The 20,262-nt window shown below is 34.4% G+C and overlaps 1 protein-coding gene across 4 annotated transcripts in view; it reads right to left on the reverse strand.

Moving 5' to 3' along the window:
• Nucleotides 1-20,262, reverse strand: part of DMD (dystrophin) — a 2,284,432-nt gene that overhangs the window by 1,519,618 nt on the left and 744,552 nt on the right. For all 4 annotated transcript variants that reach the window (XM_063634262.1, XM_063634265.1, XM_063634264.1 and 1 more), the window contains exon 13: nucleotides 954-1,073. In XM_063634262.1, coding sequence (XP_063490332.1) covers nucleotides 954-1,073 — 120 coding nt within the window. The remainder of the gene's footprint in view (nucleotides 1-953; nucleotides 1,074-20,262) is intronic.

Genomic DNA, 20,262 nt, shown 5'->3' on the forward strand with positions numbered 1-20,262 from the left:
GTTTCAAAGTCAAATGAAAGCAGAGCATTCCAAGACAATTCCAACCAATAGTTAAATAAAGTATAGAACTCAAGCATGGATTCTTTTGGGACTGAGGGAACTGATGGGACGGAATGAAAGAAAAGTTATAACAAGGGCTTTCTTTCCACTTGATTCCTTTTAATGCTGCCCTTTTAGACACTAGTCTAGATTATCCCAAAGTCACATGACACTACAGAGGTTTACAGAGGCAAAATGAGAACATCAAAAGAGGAAAGGAGATTGAAGAGAAAAGAGGAGGCTGGAAGGCAGTAGCCATTAAAGGGGTATGCAATCATGCACAAATGCAGATAGAGTTTAAGCAAATTACGGATAATCAATACATTTACCGATATTTAGTAGATATCTTTGGGCGAAAGAAATAAAGGCAGAAAATAAGGTAAAATAAAAGCAAGCAGGAAAACGAATACAGAAGAGTTTAGGCCCACCATACAACCATCTGTGACTTCTATGGACTGTTTTTCAAGATGCCTTAACCACACAACCATCACCTTGGATGAATCATATTGAAAAGCTATCCGAGCTGGGTCAGCTAATGATGAAATGGGTGCTTTGAAATATTATTTTAAATGGAAAAACTCTATGCCTTAGAAAAATGTCTGCATTTAAATTTTGTTTAACCAGTAACCTCCCTTCAACCCCTGCTTCCCAGCCTTATTTAATATTAATTGAAATTTTCTGGTAAAGGATTAGATTTTTACCCATCTGTAATTAGTTACTATTGTATCAGAATGGTATGTATGCAATTCTTTAAAGCACAGCACTTTAGCTGATTATGAGTGTATGTATATATTGTAAACATATTGTATTCTAAGTATTTTAATATATAAATTGCATTCTAAATTTTTAAAACACTTTTCAAGTTATAGTTCTTTTAAAGGACATATTTAGTTTACTAAGCAAAATAATCTGACCTTAAGTTGTTCTTCCAAAGCAGCAGTTGCGTGATCTCCACTAGATTCATCAACTACCACCACCATGTGAGTGAGAGAATTGACCCTGACTTGTTCTTGTTCTAGATCTTCTTGAAGCACCTGAAAGATAAAATGTATTAAAGGAAATTAAAATAATATTCTTACATGTATGTTGAAATCATTTGCTCTCAAATGATGAAATTTATTTCTGCTACATCTCAGGTAGTCCTATTTTTCATTAAACTAGAACCATTCCAAGTCAATTTTCTGCTATGATGCTCAGTAAAATTTATATGTTTTATTGTTAATTTAACTGGAAAATATATAGAGAAGACAAATGTTAAGAAAGGTACTGTATGATGTTCTCCTTCTCGTCCCACCCCCTTTCTCCCTTTCAAGGACTTTTCTCCTACAACTATCAGCACTTCTGGTATTTTCAGGCTCTTCTTTCTCTACTGAAGTTCTCCATTACCATAAAAATAAAACGAACTCTTGATTCAACAAACTGGTCCTGTTACTGTCCTATTATGTGTTCCTCTTCACTAAAAAAAAAAAAAATGTATCCTATAGTTACTGTGTCTACATATTTATCCTGCTATTCACTTTGCCCACTATCCCATTGAAATACCTTTTGTAAAGGACACCATCAACTTTCATGTTCCTAAATTCAATAACCATTCGTTATAGCATCTTACTTGACATGTTGATTACTAACCTAATTGGCCACTCCCTCATTCTTGACACCCTCTCTTGATTACTGACCTACATATGTGCTACTTTTTTTTTTTTCTATTTTGGAGACGGAGTCTCACTCTTCACCGAAGGTGGAATGCCAATGGCATGATCTCAGCTCACTGCAACCTCCATCTACCAGGTTCAACGGATTCTCCTGCCTCAGCCTCCAGAGTAGCTGAGATTACAGGTGCACACCACCACGCCCAGCTAATTTTTTGTATTTTCAGTACAGATGGGATTTCACCACGTTGGCCAGGCTGCTCTCAAACTCCTGACCTCAGGTAATCTACCCACCTCAGCCTCCCAAAGTGCTGAGATTACAGACGTGAGCCACCGTGCCTGGCCTATGCGCTACTTTTTAGCTCCTTTACTGGTTTTTTCTCTTCCGATCAAACTACAAATCAGATGTCAGTCCGATTTATAAAAACCAATAGATTCCTATCATACTAAGAAAGAAAATTTAACTTCTTTACCAGAAATTCTTATATGATCTAGCACCTGCCTACCTCACCAGTCTAACTGTATACCATTCTCGCCCTCACAGTGTTTCAGAATGACTTCCTTTGTCTCTCTTCCAAAAATGTGTCAAGCTGTTCCCTGTACTGGGATTGCTTTTCTTCCAGATGTTTAAATCATCTCTTTATCATTCAGGACTCAATATAAGTGTCACCTACCCTGAGCAGCTTTTCATGACCAAACTATCCAATGTTACTCCCAAGTAATTCGCTACCTCTGTCATTTTTTTAATCATAGCATTGCCACTACTCAATAATTTCCTATATATCAGTTTAGTCCTTTTGTCTCTACTTACTATAATATGCAATCCACTAGAACAGAGATGCTCTCTGTCCTTCTCACTACGTATTATACGCAAATAAAGATCAATAAACGTTTCTCAGATAAATGGTGCCATGTGGAAGTTTGGGGAAAATATGCACAGATGAGTTTGTTCCTTCCTGATTTCACAAAGATTACAATATAGTAGGAAGAATTAGTGATTTTTAGTGTAATCACAATCACACTAACCTCAACAGAAAATAACCACTTGGTCTCAAATGAACCCTGGGATAAAACCAGAATAATTCAAATCTTGCCTTTCTAACTTACAAATGTGGCTCTGAAAAAATCATTTCCCCCTTTTAAGTGAGGCTGTCAAAAAGTAGTATTTCCAATCTTTTTTAAAAACATGATGTACAATTATTTTGTAATGAGGAACAGGGGTAAACACAGGAATAAATTAGGGGTAAACAAAGGAGGCTGCTCTAGAACCAAGGTATCTTACCTGGGTGCTCCAGATCCCTTAAGACCTTACCCTGTTACACTATTTATTATTGGGATTTCTCTGAATAGCTATTTCAGACTTCTAGCCAACTAGTTTGCTTCTTAGAACATTTTGTTACATAACACAAGAGTGGAGAAACCAGCTTGGGACATCTCCCGTTACTTTCTGGCAAACATACTGTGCCTACTTGCAAAACAACAGTGCTTAGCACCTATCAACCTAGCTCTTAGGGATTCAAACGCTATGGCAGGTGGAAGGGAACTCATTGGGATGGCTGAATCACAATCTCAAATGCATGAGCATTTTTATCCCAGGCTTCTTATTTTCCAAGCCTCAACATTTTATAACACTGTAAAATCACTTCTTTTTATTTCGTCTCTCTAGATTTTCATGCTACATTTTCAAGTGAAGCAATTTAGAATAAAATGACTAAGTATCTATCTTGTGTGTTGTGTGGAATCTATACTGCCTATCACGCCTTTGACATTCCAGAGCTTATAATGGTTAATAAAACACTTTCTGTCATGAGGCCAAAAATGGAAACATTAAAATTCAGAGTTGTCCTTGACAATCATGTTGAGTCTGTGTTTTCTGAGTTATATAAGAAAGGACTGGGAACATTTTGAATGTGTCAGCCAGGAATGTTTCAAATAATAATTAAAATGATAATTTGGTGGCTAACGTATGATAAGTTGGTTTTCTGAATTTAGCCAATTCTTTTCTGTCCTTCAATGAGTATATATAATTACATATATTACAAAATTACAAGTAAATAATGCCATAGTTTTCATTTTTACATGTAAATTGCTTTTTCACAATTTTAATATATTTCAGTTAAGAAATGTAAGAAAAACATTGTTTGATCCATGGAATGAACCCAACTCATATTGAGTCTTTTAAAGGCTATGTGATCAAATGTACTATTTTCTCCATTACTTAGTAGTTCTGATTTTGTTTCGTTTATCTATTTGTTTTATAATCGGAAATGGCATTCTTGCCGTATTGATCAAGGGTTTATATTTTATGCTTGGCAGAAGTGCTAACATAAAGTACCACTAAAGTGAGTTCTGAGATGATAGCATTAAAATCAAACACAAGAACCCTCTGGACTTACGGTGAGTAGAAGGAAATAAAGGAGCGGGGAAAGCCTCTCTACAGTGACTAAGAAGGTTGAAGAGTCCAGAGTACTGGACTAGACTTGCATAAGGTACATGTGATTTAATGTTATTACCAGTATCTCTTATCCTCTATGACTTTTTAAATCGTATTTCTTCTTTCTCAGCTAATTAGGAATTAAACTAAAAAAGGTTAAAGTGACTTTTTTGAGCACACTAAATAGCTATAAGACAAAAGCTATGGTAAAACTGTAAGCATATCTCCTATTTTCTCAGACTTCAAATGCGGAATAAATACTAGTGAATATCACAGTATTAGCTAATCTCCTTAATATTAACAAAATACAGATTATAAACTATCCAACGTCCAGGGTTAATTTTATTATTATTTTTTTTTACAATGATTCTTACAAGTAGCAGAAACGCCACAGATAAAAAGCTGGAGTTTAAAAGTTCAATTGTTCTGCCAGCCTAGGAATCCATGAATAAAGGCCTTGATCACTGGGGTAAAGAATGCCTGCCTACTTCTCTAGTTGGAAAGAAATGGATTCTCAAGAGTATTTTAACAAAATAATACGCTGAAGTGTTGTAAGGCTATATTTAATTAAAATTTTAAATACTGACTTCTTATGGATTTGAATTTTTCATAGATGAAGTTATACAATGGAGATTTATATTTGATTTGCTAATGAAGCTTGAAATATGAGCCAAATTATTTCCAAATATAGATGTATCCCTAGAGAAGTACACAAAAATGTTTGTCAGAAAATAATACCTTCAAATTAAAATAATGTGATATAATATTGTTAAAATGTTTTCCTTTATTAAAAGCTTCCAGATTGTACATACACATACACATATATACACACATACTAGGTATTTTATTATGCATTTATTTACATTATTTTATTAAAGGAATGCTTTTGTAACACTTACCAGATTTCAAAAATCTATCATGTTCCTAATTAAATTTCATTACCATTATTAGATAGATACAAATGTTACCAATGTTTGTTCTCGAATGTCAAATACTGTATTTTTTTTCTTTATGACAAGAGAAAAGGGCAACAGTGAGATTTCACATTAAGAATGCCTAGATTTGACAAACAGTTTTTGTTATACCTCTATGAATAATTATATTTCTTGTAAATAAGTCTCTAGTTAAAGGGCTTAACGAAATTTGTTACTCCCTTAGTACATGTCCCCAATTTTATTATTTAAACATGACTTTTCTTGTACTTCTTTTAAATGCCATCAGTGATACTGAATTCTTCTGGCTCTTGTCCATGTCAAGTTAGTTTTCAAAAGTGGCTTAGAATAACCACTGGAGAGCCACTTCAGAGTTTCTTCTAGACCTATGCTATTTTACCCTTTCTTAGCACACATGTAAAATAATACTTAGGAAATAAAGACATGGAATTATGTAAGGCTAGGGAAATTTTTGATTTGATGTTTAAAGGTGAAGAGCAATAATTCATAGAAAGGTAGTATAATAGAAAACAAAAACAAGGTTGGGGTATCCTGTAAATTCGATGGGAGAAGCTTTTGTTTTACTTGTCTATTTCTTTTGGCCATAGCATAGACTCAGCTACCAGAAACAGGAAAGAACAGCTGTTACCTAAATGTAAAGTTTGTTTTTTTTTTAACTACTCCTCCTACTTCATTGAATGCCCAACAGCAAATTGCCAGTACTTGCAGGTCACACACACACACACACACACCACACCCCTAGAAACAACACAGACCACTGTTCATCATGAATTGGAAGGCAACTTATTGTCTCCAAAAATGACTTTAAAATTAATATATTTAGATGTTTAATTACAAATATTAAGTAGTTTGTAGTTCATCTAAATAAATGCACACATAAGGAAAGACTAACGAGAAAAAAATTGCAGCAAACATAAAATTTCCAAAGGACATTAAGAATTCAGAATGTTCTAGGAATAGAGTCTAACACCTAGGAAAGTAGTATCTTAAAAAAGCTGTCTCATGAACAAAAAAATCCCTAGAAACTAATGATCATGATAATTCAAGACATCTGGACAGGAATTGATTTTTTTTCAAATAAAAACTTCAAGTACAGATCACAAAGTGTTAGGATATTTTGGGAAATGATGGGGTGGTAGGTAATTTATTTTTTTCACTCTCTTTTCCTCTATGCCCCATTCTTTCTACCACCTCTACACTGGGCTAGGCTCTATATCCCTTGCTGGCCTGAATGAAATGATCTGGAAAGGACTTTCAATTTTATTTGCAGTGAAATATTCACTTTGCTAAGCCTGGCTGGTCACAGTATTGTCTAGCTTTCCATGAAGAGTTATTTATGGTATGTAACTTTGTTATAAATTTGCTGAATATTTTAAATAATCTTCCCCAACAGGCTCCCCTAGAAAAGCTTTTGATATTCACTTACTTAAAGGTGATTGAAGATGTTTATTAGTCCTTATATCAGAACACATTGATTTTATCTTTTTGTTAGAAATGAATGTTTATGTTTCTGCCAACTCCTAAGCTACCAAATGGGGGTTCTGAAAGACCGTTTCAATGGAGATTTGAAAGGCTATAAAAGCACACTAAATGCTTCTCAATAGCCTGAAGGGGACTCAATAAATATGTAAAGAAACTGTTTTAAAAATAAAGTAGACAATTAATGTACTCCTACATATGGAAAAGGACATAGGATGAAACAGATTGACCAAAACTTGTGCATGACTATGAGGAGACAGTAAAACTGTAGTCAAAAGTGTAGCATCTGAAATCAGATTTTCTATGTGTAAATCCTGGAAGCATCAATAACCAACCACGTGACTTTGAGAAAGTCATCAACCACACCAAGCCTCAGCTTCCTAATTTGTAAAACTGAGATAATAAAACTGCCTATTTCTTTATGTGGTTAAGAAGATTGAATAAGGTAAAATTGTTTTGCATTTTGCCTGGAAAGCAGTATAAATTCCAAAAATATTTGTATCTAATTAGTTAAAAGAATTCATATTTAGCCATATTTATATCAAAGATTTGAAACTAAACTGCAATAACCTAATACTAATCTATTTTACCCTCATCTAATACATTCTGACTATCATCCTTTCTAATAGACATCATAAGTACAGGAAGAGAAGGTGATTTTTGAAAAGTCATGAAAAGAAGTGAAGTTACAGCAAAGTTTTAAGGTCTGGAGAAATACACAGTAAGTGTTAAATCCTTAAATAATACCAGAACTGCCAATTTATTTATACTACATTAATAAAAGTAGGTTAAAACTAACTGATCTGATGGTATCATAGAAAAATTTGCATGGGCAGACATATGTCATGGAGTGAGGACAGTCCCTACTGACTAAATGGTAGCCCTCAATTCTCTTGCCTTTCTTACTCTTTCTACAGTCCATGCATGCAGCCACCCATACATTCTGCATATAGTTACAGAATTAAAATCAGATTAAAAACCAATAACATTGAATAAATAATTATAAAATACCTTTACTGAAAATACTTACTGAAAGAGAAAAGAACAAGATTATTGGGAGAGAGTTGGGGTGGAAAGTTACAGGCAGAGCACAGAGGAAATGATATGCATTGTGCTGCTAACAGAATATAGTTGTGAAACTCAGTTCCAATGATTATCCTCCTGCTCAGACAGTATTACCATTCTTAACATAAGCCTATTTTCCTGTTTCCCTTATAGTCCCTTTTTCCTCTATTTTAAAGAACTACAGGAGTAATGGTGATGAATTATTTCATTAAGCATTTTGATTCTGAGTATTTAATGTGTAGCTACCACTACTGCTTACTCTGTTTGAAGACTCATATGCACTCAGTCTCTGTACCTTCTATTCAGACATTCCCAATCCTGGGAAACCAAGTGCCACAACATCTTCAAATCTCTTTGCCACTTCTCTGCATCTACTCTAGCCTCTAGGATCTCAGGTGGAGTCAAGCTTCACTGGAATCTCAAAATGGAGAGAAATGGTCTCAAAGGCAGACAGGTCAAAGTTAAAATCAGAATCTACCAATTAATACTGAAGTTACCTTGAACAACTCCTTAAGCTCTTTGAACACATCTATTTGTCTGTAAAATCAAGTATTAATATCCTTCCAGGCCAGACATTTATAGAACATTCTATTCTATAACCACAGAATGTACATTATTCTCATCTGCACATGGATCATTATCAAAAATTGAAAATGTGCTAGGCCACAAGGCAGTTCTTAACACATTTGTAAAAAATCAAAATCATATCAAGCATCTTCTTGCACCACGGTGGAATAAAACTAGAAATGAGTACCAAGAAGTCTCCTTAAATCTATACAAATACATGGAAAATAAACAACCTGCTCCTGAATGATCTTTGGACAATGAAATCAAGGAAGAAATTAAAACTTTTTGAAACAAATGAAAAGAGACATACAACATACCTCAACCTCTGGGATACAGCAAAAGCAGTCCTAAGATGGAAATTTATAGCATTAACTGCCTACACCAAAAAGACAGAAAGATCTAAAATAAGCAAACTAATATTGTACTTCAATGAACTAGAAAAACAAGAACAAACCAAAACCAAAGCTAGCAGAAGAAATAACAAAGATCAGAGCAGAACTAAATGAAACTGAGATAATACAAGACAAAAAGTTAAAAAAGTTAAAGAGTTTTCCTTGAAAAAATAAACAAAATTAATAGGCCACTAGCTAGATTAACCAAGAAAAAAAGAGAGGAATCAAATAAGCAAAGACAGAGATGATAAATGTGACATTACAAATGATACCATAGAAATACGAAAGATTATCAGACTACTATGGGCATCTCTAGGTACACAAATTAGAAAATCTGGAGGAAATGAATAAATTCCTGGATACATATCAACTCCCAAAATTGAACAACAAGAAGCAAAAATGTTGGACAGACCAATAACAAATAGTGAAACTGAATCAGTAATAAAATATCTCCCAAAAAAATAAAGCTCAGGACCAAACATATTCACAGCTGAATTCTACCAGACATGCAAAGAACTTGTACCAATCCGATTGTAACGATTGCAAAATATCAAACAGAAGGAAATTCTCCCTAATTCATTCTACGAAGCCAGTATCACCATGATACCAAAGGCAGGTAAGGACACAACAAAAAGGAAACCACAGGCCAATATCCCTGATGAATGTAGATGCAAAAATCCTCAACAGAATACTAGCAAACCAAACCCAAAAGCACATCAAAAAGATAATACGTGACAATAACGTGAGCTTTATTCCAGGTATGTAGGGATGGTGCAATATATGCAGAGCAATATATGTGATTCACCACATAAACAGAATTAAAAACAAAAACCGTATGATCATCTCAATAGACACAGAAAAGGCATTTGATAAAATCCAGCCTCTCCCCATGATAAAGACCCTCAACAACTAGGCATTGAAAGAACATATCTCAGAATAACAAAAGTCGTATATGACAAACCAAGAGCCAACATCATACTAAATAGGAACATGTTGAGAGCACCCTGCTCCCCCAAGAACTACAACAAGACAAGGATACCCATTTTCACTACTCCAATTCAACATAGTACTGGAAGTCCTAGCTAGAGAAATCAGGCAAAAGAAAGAAATAAAAGGCATCCAAATTGGGAAAAAGAAAGTCAAACGATTTCTCTTCACTGATGATAGGATTTTACATCTAGAAAACCCTAAAGACTCCTCTAAAAGGCCCCTATATTTGATAAATGACTTCAGTAAAGTTTCAGGATATGAAATCAATGTACAAAATCGGTAGCATTTCTATACACCAATAATGATCAAGCTGAGAACCAAATCAAGAACTCAATCTCATTTACAACAACTACAAAAAAAATACCAAGGAATGCCTTTAAGCAAAAAAGTGAAAGGTGTCTAAAAGGAGAACTACAAAACACCAGTGAAATAAATCATAGATGACACAAACAAATGGAAAAACTTTCCCTGCTCATGGATTGGGAGAATCAATACTGTTAACCACACTGCCCAAAGCAATCTACAGATCGAACACAGTCCTTATAAATTACCAACATCATTTTTCACAGAACTAGAAAAAGATACTAAAATACATAGAGAATCAGAAAAAGAGCCCAAATAGTCAAAGCAATGCTAAGCAAGAATAAAGTTGAAGGCATCACATTACCTGACTTCAAATTATACTACAAGGCTACAGTAACCAAAACAGCATGGTATTGGTATAAAAACAGATACATATAGATTGATTTAAGCAAATTAAGAACCCAGATATAAAACCACATATCTATGACCAACACATCTTTAACAAGGTAAAAAAATGTATATATACACTGGGGAAAGGACATCCTATTCAGTAAATTGTGCTGTAAATATTGGATAGTCATAAGCAGAAGAATGAAACTGGGTCATATATCACCATATACAAAAACTAACTCAAAATGGATTAAAGACTTAAATATAAGACCTGAAAATATAAAAATCATAAAAGAAAACCTAGGAAAAACTCTTCTTGACACTGGCCTGGGCAAAGAATTTATGACTAAGTACTCAAAAACAAAAGTAGACAAATGGAACTTAATTTTAAAATCTTCTGAACAGCAAAAAAAAAAACAAAAAACAAAAAACAAAAAACAAAAAACAAAAACAAAAACAAAAAAACTAACAATAAAAACTATCAACAGAATGAACAGACAACTTATAGAATGGAAAACAATTCTGAACTATACATCTAACAAAAAACTAATATCTAGAATCTAAAAATAACTCAACACGATGAAAAATAGATAACCCCATTAAAAAGTAGTCAAAGGACATTAGCAGACATTTTTTAAAAGAAGATATACAAGTGGCCAACAAACATATGAAAAAGTGCTCAACATCACTAATCATCAGAGAAATGCAAATTAAAACAACAAGGAGATATCATCTCACACCAGTCAGTATGGCTATTATTTGTTTTTTTCAATGTCATTTAAAAAATTTGTGAGTACAGAGTAGGTGATTTCTGGGGTACACAAGATGTTTTGATACAGTCATGCAATGTGAAATAATCACATCATGGAGAATGTAGTATCTATCACCTCAAGCATTTGTTCTTTGTCTTACAAGCAATCCAATTATATGCTTTCAGTTATTTTAAAATGTACAAGTTATTATTGACCATAGTTATTCTATGATATGATCAAATAGTGTGTCTTTTCATTCTTTCTAACTGTAATTTTTGTACCCAATAACCATCCCCACCTCTCCTCCACCACCCTTCCCAGTATCAGATAACCATCCTTCTACTCTCTATTTCCATTACTTCAATTGTTTTAATTTTTAGATCCCACAAATAAGTCAGAATATATGAGATGTTTGTCTTTCTGTGCCTTGCTTATTTCACTTAACATAATGATCTCTAGTTCCATCCACATTGTTGCAAATTACAGTATCATTCTTTTTAAAAGGATAGCTACCATTAAAAAAGTCAAAAAACAACAGGTGTTGGCAAGGGTGTGGAGAAAAGAAAATGTTTATTCACTCTTGGTGGGAATGTAAGTTAATACAAACATTACGTAAAACAGTATGGAGAATTCTCAAAGAACTTAAAACACAACTATTCCAACCTACAATCCTAGTAATGGGTATATACTCAACAAAAACAACAAAAAGTGTTACATGAAAAAGATACCTGCAGCTGTATGTTTATCATAGTACTATTTACAATAGCAAAGAATCAACCTCAGCGTCCACCAGTAAATGACTGGATAAAGAAAATGTGATATGCACATGTATATATGTGTCTATATACGTATATATACACATATACATATATATATATATATACACACATATATACACACACACCACAGAATACTACATGGTCATAAGAAAGTATGCAATCCTGTCTTTTGCAGTTACATGCATAGGAACTAGAGGCCATTATCCTAAGTAAAGTAAATTGGAAACAGAAACCTAAATGCAACATGTTCTCGCTTATAAGAAGAAACTAAACAAAGGGTACACATGGACATCTAGAGTGGAATAATATAAACTGGAAACTACAAAAGATTAAAGGCTGGTAGTGGGGTGAGGAGTGAAAAATTACCTATTGAGTATAGTGTTCACTATTCAGGTTATGGATATACTAAAATCCCACACTCCACCACTGCACGATATATCCATGTAACAAACCTGCACATGTACCCACTCAATCTACTTTAAAACTTCTAAGACATGTTTATTACTAGAGTCAAATGAGACAATACATTAAATTCAGCTTGTACAGTGCTTAGATTTGGTAGGTGGTGAGGAAACGCTTATTTTCTTCCATTTCGGACGCATTCACATTATCCTTCCATTCCTACACTAAGATTCAAGGAAATAGCCCTTTTGCACATCAGTATTTATTTCTAATAAATTGGTAATCACATAATATTTTCATTATTAAATATCCTTAGTGTGCCAAACTGTAGACCATTATGTAAAAATAGTTTAGTGCTTTTTTAGTCTTACTAGATATGACTTAGATTTTTAATTGTTAAAGTATACAGTATCATTATTTCCAATGAATAATAGAGTACTACCAGATGTACAAGTAGAAATCTACCCGTATTAGAAATCTACTAGAAATTCTGTTTATAACAGAAATATTAAAAACGATAGTACTCCATATTCTTCAGAAAAAGTATCATATTCAACCTTATTTTTTAACACAGGATTGGATTTACAGACATGCATTTTGTTATAAGATACAGTCATACATTTGCTGAGGAACATTATTGCCTTAAAATTCATGTTATCATATGTGTCTTAGCTTTCGTGTAAGGTTTCCCTAAAATGCATTTTAAAATGTTTTTTTATAATTTATTTATTTACATTATTAATTTTGTATTACCTATACGAAAGAACTGAAATTGATTGTTACAGTACTGGTTCAGAAAAAGAGAGACATTTTACATGAGACTAACTCAGTAAATGAGAAATAGTGTCCTTATTTTTTTCCTTTAAACCCCACTGCAGAGGTCAGTGTCTTCTCATGAGGAAGTATTACAGGAGCAATGAAATATAATAAATAATGATAGTGCCTCTAAGATGACAGAGTCTTGATCAGGTGTAATTTTCGTATCTATACTGATATACCTTAAAACAAAGCTGTGACATTCTAAGTAATGTTACTGTATCAATACTCAGTAATTTCTAATAAACTAAGTAATAATCTAATACCTAGAAACACTTGATTTGTAAAATCAGAATATGGGCATGGATTTTATATTATTATTATTATTCTAATAATATATAGCATTACTGTGCAAATATATCCTTGGAATATGATGCTTGTTAATAGAATTCTTCTGGGAAATTAGATGTCTTCTCAATTAGATTTTAAAAATTGTAACTGAATATCACGCACATACTACTATGTAGACTATATAAGTGTGATGTTCTTTTTTACATAAACTTCCAATCATTTATGTCAAAATAATAATACTACCACTCAAACCAATTTCATAGTCAATGGTTTACCACTATTAAGATATTTGAATATGGGAATGCGACAGAGATAGAAGGAAAAAAGAAAAGTCAGAGATTGAAAACACCAGAGAGAACATCACGAGGTAAGCCACTATATAGATATATTTTTCTACAGCATTATCAATGTTTTTGGCTGTATGCACAACGTTTTAAGTTAAATTATCAAAATTTCATGCCCTTGTCAGAAAGTTAGCCATGATGGAGACGGTTTGGATAATCAAACTAGTCAATATTATCAGAACATCTGTTCTAAAAACATTTACTGAGCATCAATTATTGACTAAGTACTCTGAAAACACAGAAGAAATCTGGCTCTCTGGTTATAATACAATATTTTTTCAGATTGTATTGTTTATCCCCTTTACCATCATAACCATTAATCTTTCATTAAGCACTTATGAGGGCAAAAGACAAGAAATAAAATGAAACTTCATAGCAGAAACAAACAACATGTAATTTTAACCTTGCTAAATATGAAAGCGAGCTTGCTAAGCACTAAAAGCACTACTTGATCCTATGGCATTGTCAAAATCAACTGAATCACTTATCCTTCTTCCAACTATTACATTTCTCTTTTTCACTGCCTATTTTCTTAATTGCAAATCTCAGGTCCCACTTGCCCAGTCCCAGAATCTATTATTTTGAGCTTTTTGTTCATTTCCTGAATCTAGTTCTATTGGTTTTGATCTCCAGAATGCTTTATACCTATTTACAATTTTCATTATCATTGCTTTCATTCAGGCTCTATATACTTTCTGCAATATCCTCTTAATATGTTTTCTGGCCTCCTCTTTCTCTGCTCTTTCATTTATCTTCAAAAAATATCTTCTTGGATATTTTTGCAGATATCTTATCTTCAAAAGACAAGTTTTCCTAAATTGTTCTTTCTAGTTTAATTTCTCATGAATAATGGTTTCCTATTACTCATAGAACTACTGCAAATGCCTGTCTTTTATATAAGACTCATGATCACCCTCCATGATCAGGCTTAAATCCTCCAGCATTCAGCATAGTACAAGATTTCATAAATAATTGGTTTCTGCATTCTTCGCAGCACCCATGTGCTATAATGAGTGTTTGTTCAGTGATATGGAATAGAATGCAATGGAATGAAATGAAATGTCAGATCCTTTGGCAGAATTATACCTAAACCTTCTCTGTAACATGAACATCTAGATCATTTTAAAGGTCACCAGATGAGGATATTTCACAATCTTGGCAACACAAATGTCTGCCTTTAACTAACCTTCAAGAAAAGGATAGGTGACTGAGCTTCTAAGAGGCTACTTAGTTTGTATTAATCAGTATTTCACATATAACCTTCACTGAAGTCAGAATATAGAGTATATATTTACATCTGCAAATTCTAGTAATTTGTAAAGTCTTTGTTGATGCTGTCACCAAGGTAATGCATCTCTGCACAAAAGTCTGAATCTCTCAAAAGAATGGAAAACCTAGCTAGTAAACTCAGCTTTAAACTTCATCCCAATCTCACTGTGCCAGGAGACAAAAGATTTCACTGTTAAATATTTTCCTTTTGATAATAATGCCTTCCAAAATGGCAAACTTCTTTACTATTAATGAAAGCTCAAGGCTTTTACTCCTCAATAGCATCATGCCACTCCTTCGAGGGAAATCCTTTCATTCTTTGTCAACATCACTAATAAATTCTATCCCTTAAGATAAAAAAGACCAGCTAGAATTATATGTGATATATTTTTTCACAGGGGAATGAGAGGTTCGATTTGTTTACTGCCCAGAGAGACTCACTCTTGGGTGCCTCAAAGCTAAAGCAAACCTCTAAATTATCTCCCCAAAGCAATGTCTGTGAAGAATGAGGGGTTTCTCCCACATGTTGTAGCCAATTCAACTTTTCTCGGTTACTCAGAGTAAAGAGTTTGGCTAGATTTAATAGTAACCACCATATAGGATCAATTGCTTTACCTTACCTAATTGTCAGGTTCAGTAAAAGTGACTTATCTTCCTGGCATTTCACAGTGTCTGAATTTCTAGCCTGCCTCATAATAAAATGCTGTTGAAATGAAGATAGCAAAGGATACTGTCACAGAATATACAGAAGCATATCTGTAATATTCACAGCGCACTTGCAGGATTTGCAAACATTTTAATCTTGCCCTCCAGTTGAAAGAGAGAGCAGGTGACCTCTGATCGGAGCAGAATTTAAATAATTCACAGCAATAAAATCTGTATCTTTTCTTTAAGTTGTCATCTGCGATCATCTTTAAGAAAACACGGTGATGGCACAAGGATTTAATGTCTATCTACACAAAGCTAAAAATAAATATTGTATTAGGTTAGAAGTTTGGTGATGCAGCAGATGGGAGTTGCCTCTGTGGGTACTCTAAGGTTACTGATGTATTTTGTTGTCAGAAGGAGAAATTTCCTTACTTTCAATGATTTACAATTCTTGGGAAGAAAAGCTGCAAAGCGATTCAATAACTATATAAATAAGGCTTTAGTTTGAACTCAGTTACCTAAATAAGTAATATTTACTTTCTTTTGTTTTATGAAGTGTGGCAAGACTAATAAAATAGTGTTCCTTTACTTCTGTATGTATGCTCCTTTTAGTCTTAAAAGACAATATAATGTCCATGTTTCATGTTTAAATAAATTCAACTCTTCGCTAAATTATTTGATGTTAAGTCACCTTCTTCTCACCAAAATTGTTCCCAAGTAACAAAAGAGCATTATCAATTTTCAGGACTTGAATATTAATCTTTCCCTTAATTTTTTTTTAAAAAAATCTGTCCTGAACAGTGCTCAAATAGTTAAAAGTGGGAGTTGGCCTTTACTCTCTGAGCCAGCAAACCAATGCCTTCTGGCCTCTTTATGCCCTTTAAATAAATAAATTATTCCTGGAGGTAAAATGTTACATATAATCAACTTGCATATAATCCTGTTGCCTTCTTTTGTTTCACATTTTTTCTTCAAGGCAATTTCATACTCATTAGAAATGGCATACTTTCAAGTAATGAATAATCTACTTAAACTTTACGACAATATTTGTCAAACATTTTCCACTTCATTCACATTGTATCTTTCAGAAAAAAGTATAAAACATTTCAGGTACCTGGCAGAATATTAAGATCCTGGATAGATTGTCTCACCTTAATGAAAAGTCTGTTAAGCAACCCAAGCTAAGAACTTCCTTCACAGCTGCCCTACGTTATCCGTACTTAGACAGCTATGCTGAAATTCTCCTTCCGCTGCTCTTTTGGAGCTCTTCTTCCTGGATTTCTCTTTATACTCCAGGCAACCAGCACCAGTGTCCTGCCTTCTGATGTTCAGTGTTACTTGGCCTAATCTTGGCCTTTTATAAAATACGTCAACTTCCAAAAGTATTGGACACATTAAAACTATGACTGGAAGGAACACTAGAAACAAACTCACTCAACACTTATTTCCAAAGTAAAGATATAGAGAAACTGGGACATTAAGTGATTTTTGGAAAATGACAATATAGTTAGTGGTAGAACTGGAGCTCGAATTCTGGCTTCTAGTGGGAGAAGTTTGTCTTGGGTTAGATTCCTCCAAAAACACATCCTGAACAAAAGATTTGGGAACAAATGGTTTATTTGGAAGGTGAACTCGTAAGCCATTATGAGAGCATGGGGACATTCAGGAAGTTACCTTGCGGATACCTAGACCTCAGTCGTACTAGGGAATCTCTGAAAGACTGTGGAGAACATACCTTAGAAATATCCCACTATGGGACAAAGATTGTACGTGATTTCTCTATCAACATTTACTCCTCATTGGCTAAGGTCAGCTCTGGCGGCACTAATTCCACTTCCTGTCCACCTTCTAACTGGCTAAAATGCCTCTGCACCAGAAATACCCCGAGGTAGAGAGAAGCCATTGCTGTACATTAACCTTGTCCAATCCATGACCCAGGATGGCTTTGAATGTGGCCCAACACAAATTTGTAAACTTTCTTAAAATATTTTTGCAATTATTTCTTTTAGTTCAACAGCTATCATTAGTGTCAGTATATTTTATGTGTGGCCCAAGACAATTATTCCAATGTCGCCAATGGAAGCCAACAGGTTGGACACCCCTGGTTTATATAGACACTTTCTGCATGTAACTTCCAGTATAGGCCAAGGGAAAGAGGGCAGATATAGTGTCAACCAGAGAAGCAAATGTGCCACATAGGAAAAGTGGTACAGTTAGAGAACTAGCACTGTACCTAACTTCTTCATCAAATGTTCAATTAGTATCTATGTGACAAGTAATCACAGTTACAATTTCTACACAATTACAATACAGTTGATGTATTTTTCCTGAGGGCATAGCAGATGGGGATTACCATAGTTACAGTTCTTCTTAAATGCTAGATCTTAGAGGACTCCTGGGGGTCAGTAATAGTAAGGGCTGGCCCCATTTGTCATTGAAAACTGAAGCTCATTAAATTAAAAAAAAAAAAAACTCATCAATACCTAATTTATTGAGAGTTTTTAGCATGAAGGGTTGTTGAATTTTGTCAAAGGCCTTTTCTGCATCTATTGAGATAATCATGTGGTTTTTGTCTTTGGTTCTGTTTATATGCTGGATTACATTTATTGATTTGCGTATGTTGAACCAGCCTTGCATCCCAGGGATGAAGCCCACTTGATCATGGTGGATAAGCTTTTTGATGTGCTGCTGGATTCGGTTTGCCAGTATTTTATTGAGGATTTTTGCATCAATGTTCATCAAGGATATTGGTCTGAAATTCTCTTTTTTGGTTATGTCTCTGCCAGGTTTTGTTATCAGGACGATGTTGGCTTCATAAAATCTGTTAGGGAGGATTCCCTCTTTTTCTATCGATTGGAATAGTTTCAGAAGGAATGGTACCAGTTCCTCCTTGTACCTCTGGTAGAATTCAGCTGTGAATCCATCAGGTCCTGGACTCTTATTGGTTGGTAAGCTATTGATTATTGCCACAATTTCAGAACCTGTTATTGGTCTATTCAGAGATTCAACTTCTTCCTGGTTTAGTCTTGGGAGGGTGTATTTGGCGAGGAATTTATCCATTTCTTCTAGATTTTCTAGTTTATTTGCATAGAGGTGTTTGTAGTATTCTCTGATGGCAGATTGTATTTCTGTGGGATCGGTGGTGATATCCCCTTTTTCATTTTTTATTGCATCTATTTGACTCTTCTCTCTTTTCTTCTTTATTAGTCTTGCTAGCAGTCTATCAATTTTGTTGATCCTTTCAAAAAACCAGCTCCTGGATCCATTAATTTTTGAAGGGTTGTTTGTGTCTCGATTTCCTTCAGTTCTGCTCTGATTTTAGTGATTTCTAGCCTTCTGCTAGCTTTTGAATGTGTTTGTTCTTGCTTTTCTAGTTCTTTTAATTGTGATGTTAGGGTGTCAATTTTGGATCTTTCCTGCTTTCTCTTGTGGGCATTTAGTGCTATAAATTTCCCTCTACACACTGCTTTGAACGTGTCCCAGAGATTCTGTTATGTTGTGTCTTTGTTCTCGTTGGTTTCAAAGAACATCTTTATTTCTGCCTTCATTTCTTTATGTACTCAATAGTCATTCACGAGCAGGTTGTTCAGTTTCCATGTAGTTGAGCGGTTTTGAGTGAGTTTCTTAATCCTGAGTTCTAGTTTGATTGCACTGTGGTCTGAGAGACAGTTTGTTATAATTTTTGTTCTTTTACATTTGCTGAGGAGAGCTTTACTTCCAACTATTAGGTATTGATGGGACGTATCTCAAAATAGTAAGAGCTATCTATGACAAACCCACAGCCAATATCATACTGAATGGGCAAAAACTGGAAGCATTCCCTCTGAAAACTGGCACAAGACAGGGATGCCCTCTCTCACCACTCCTATTCAACATAGTGCTGTAAGTTCTGGCCAGAGCAATCAGGCAGGAGAAGGAAATAAAGGGTATTCAATTAGGAAAAGAGGAAGTAAAATTGTCCCTGTTTGCAGATGACATGATTGTATATCTAGAAAATCCCATCGTCTAAGCCCAAAATCTCCTTAAGCTGATTAGCAACTTCAGCAAAGTCTCAGGATACAAAATCAATGTACAAAAATCACAAGCATTCTTGTACACCAATCACAGACAAACAAAGAGCCAAATCATGAGTGAACTCCCATTCACAATTGCTTCAAAGAGAATAAAATATCTAGGAATCCAACGTACAAGGGATGTGAAGGACCTCTTCAAGGAGAACTACAATCCCCTGCTCAATGAAATAAAAGAGGATACAAACAAATGGAAGAACATTCCATGCTCATGGGTTGGAAAAATCAATATCGTGAAAATGGCCATATTGCCCAAGGTAATTTATAGATTCAATGCCATCCCCATCAAGCTACCAACGACTTTCTTCACAGAATCTGAAAAAACTACTTTAAAGTTCATATGGAACCAAAAAAGAGCCCGCATCGCCAAGTCAATCCTAAGCCAAAAGAACAAAGCTAGAGGCATCACGCTACCTGACTTCAAACTATACTACAAGGCTACAGTAACCAAAACAGCATGGTACTGGTACGAAAACAGAGACATAGATCAATGGAACAGAACAGAGCCCTCAGAAATGATGCCGCATAACTACAACTATCTGATCTTTGACAAACCTGACAAAAACAAGAAATGGGGAAATGATTCCCTATTTAATAAATGGTGCTGGGAAAACTGGCTAGCCATATGTA

The sequence above is a fragment of the Symphalangus syndactylus genome, chromosome X, assembly GCF_028878055.3.
Source record: "Symphalangus syndactylus isolate Jambi chromosome X, NHGRI_mSymSyn1-v2.1_pri, whole genome shotgun sequence".
NCBI lineage: Eukaryota > Metazoa > Chordata > Mammalia > Primates > Hylobatidae > Symphalangus > Symphalangus syndactylus.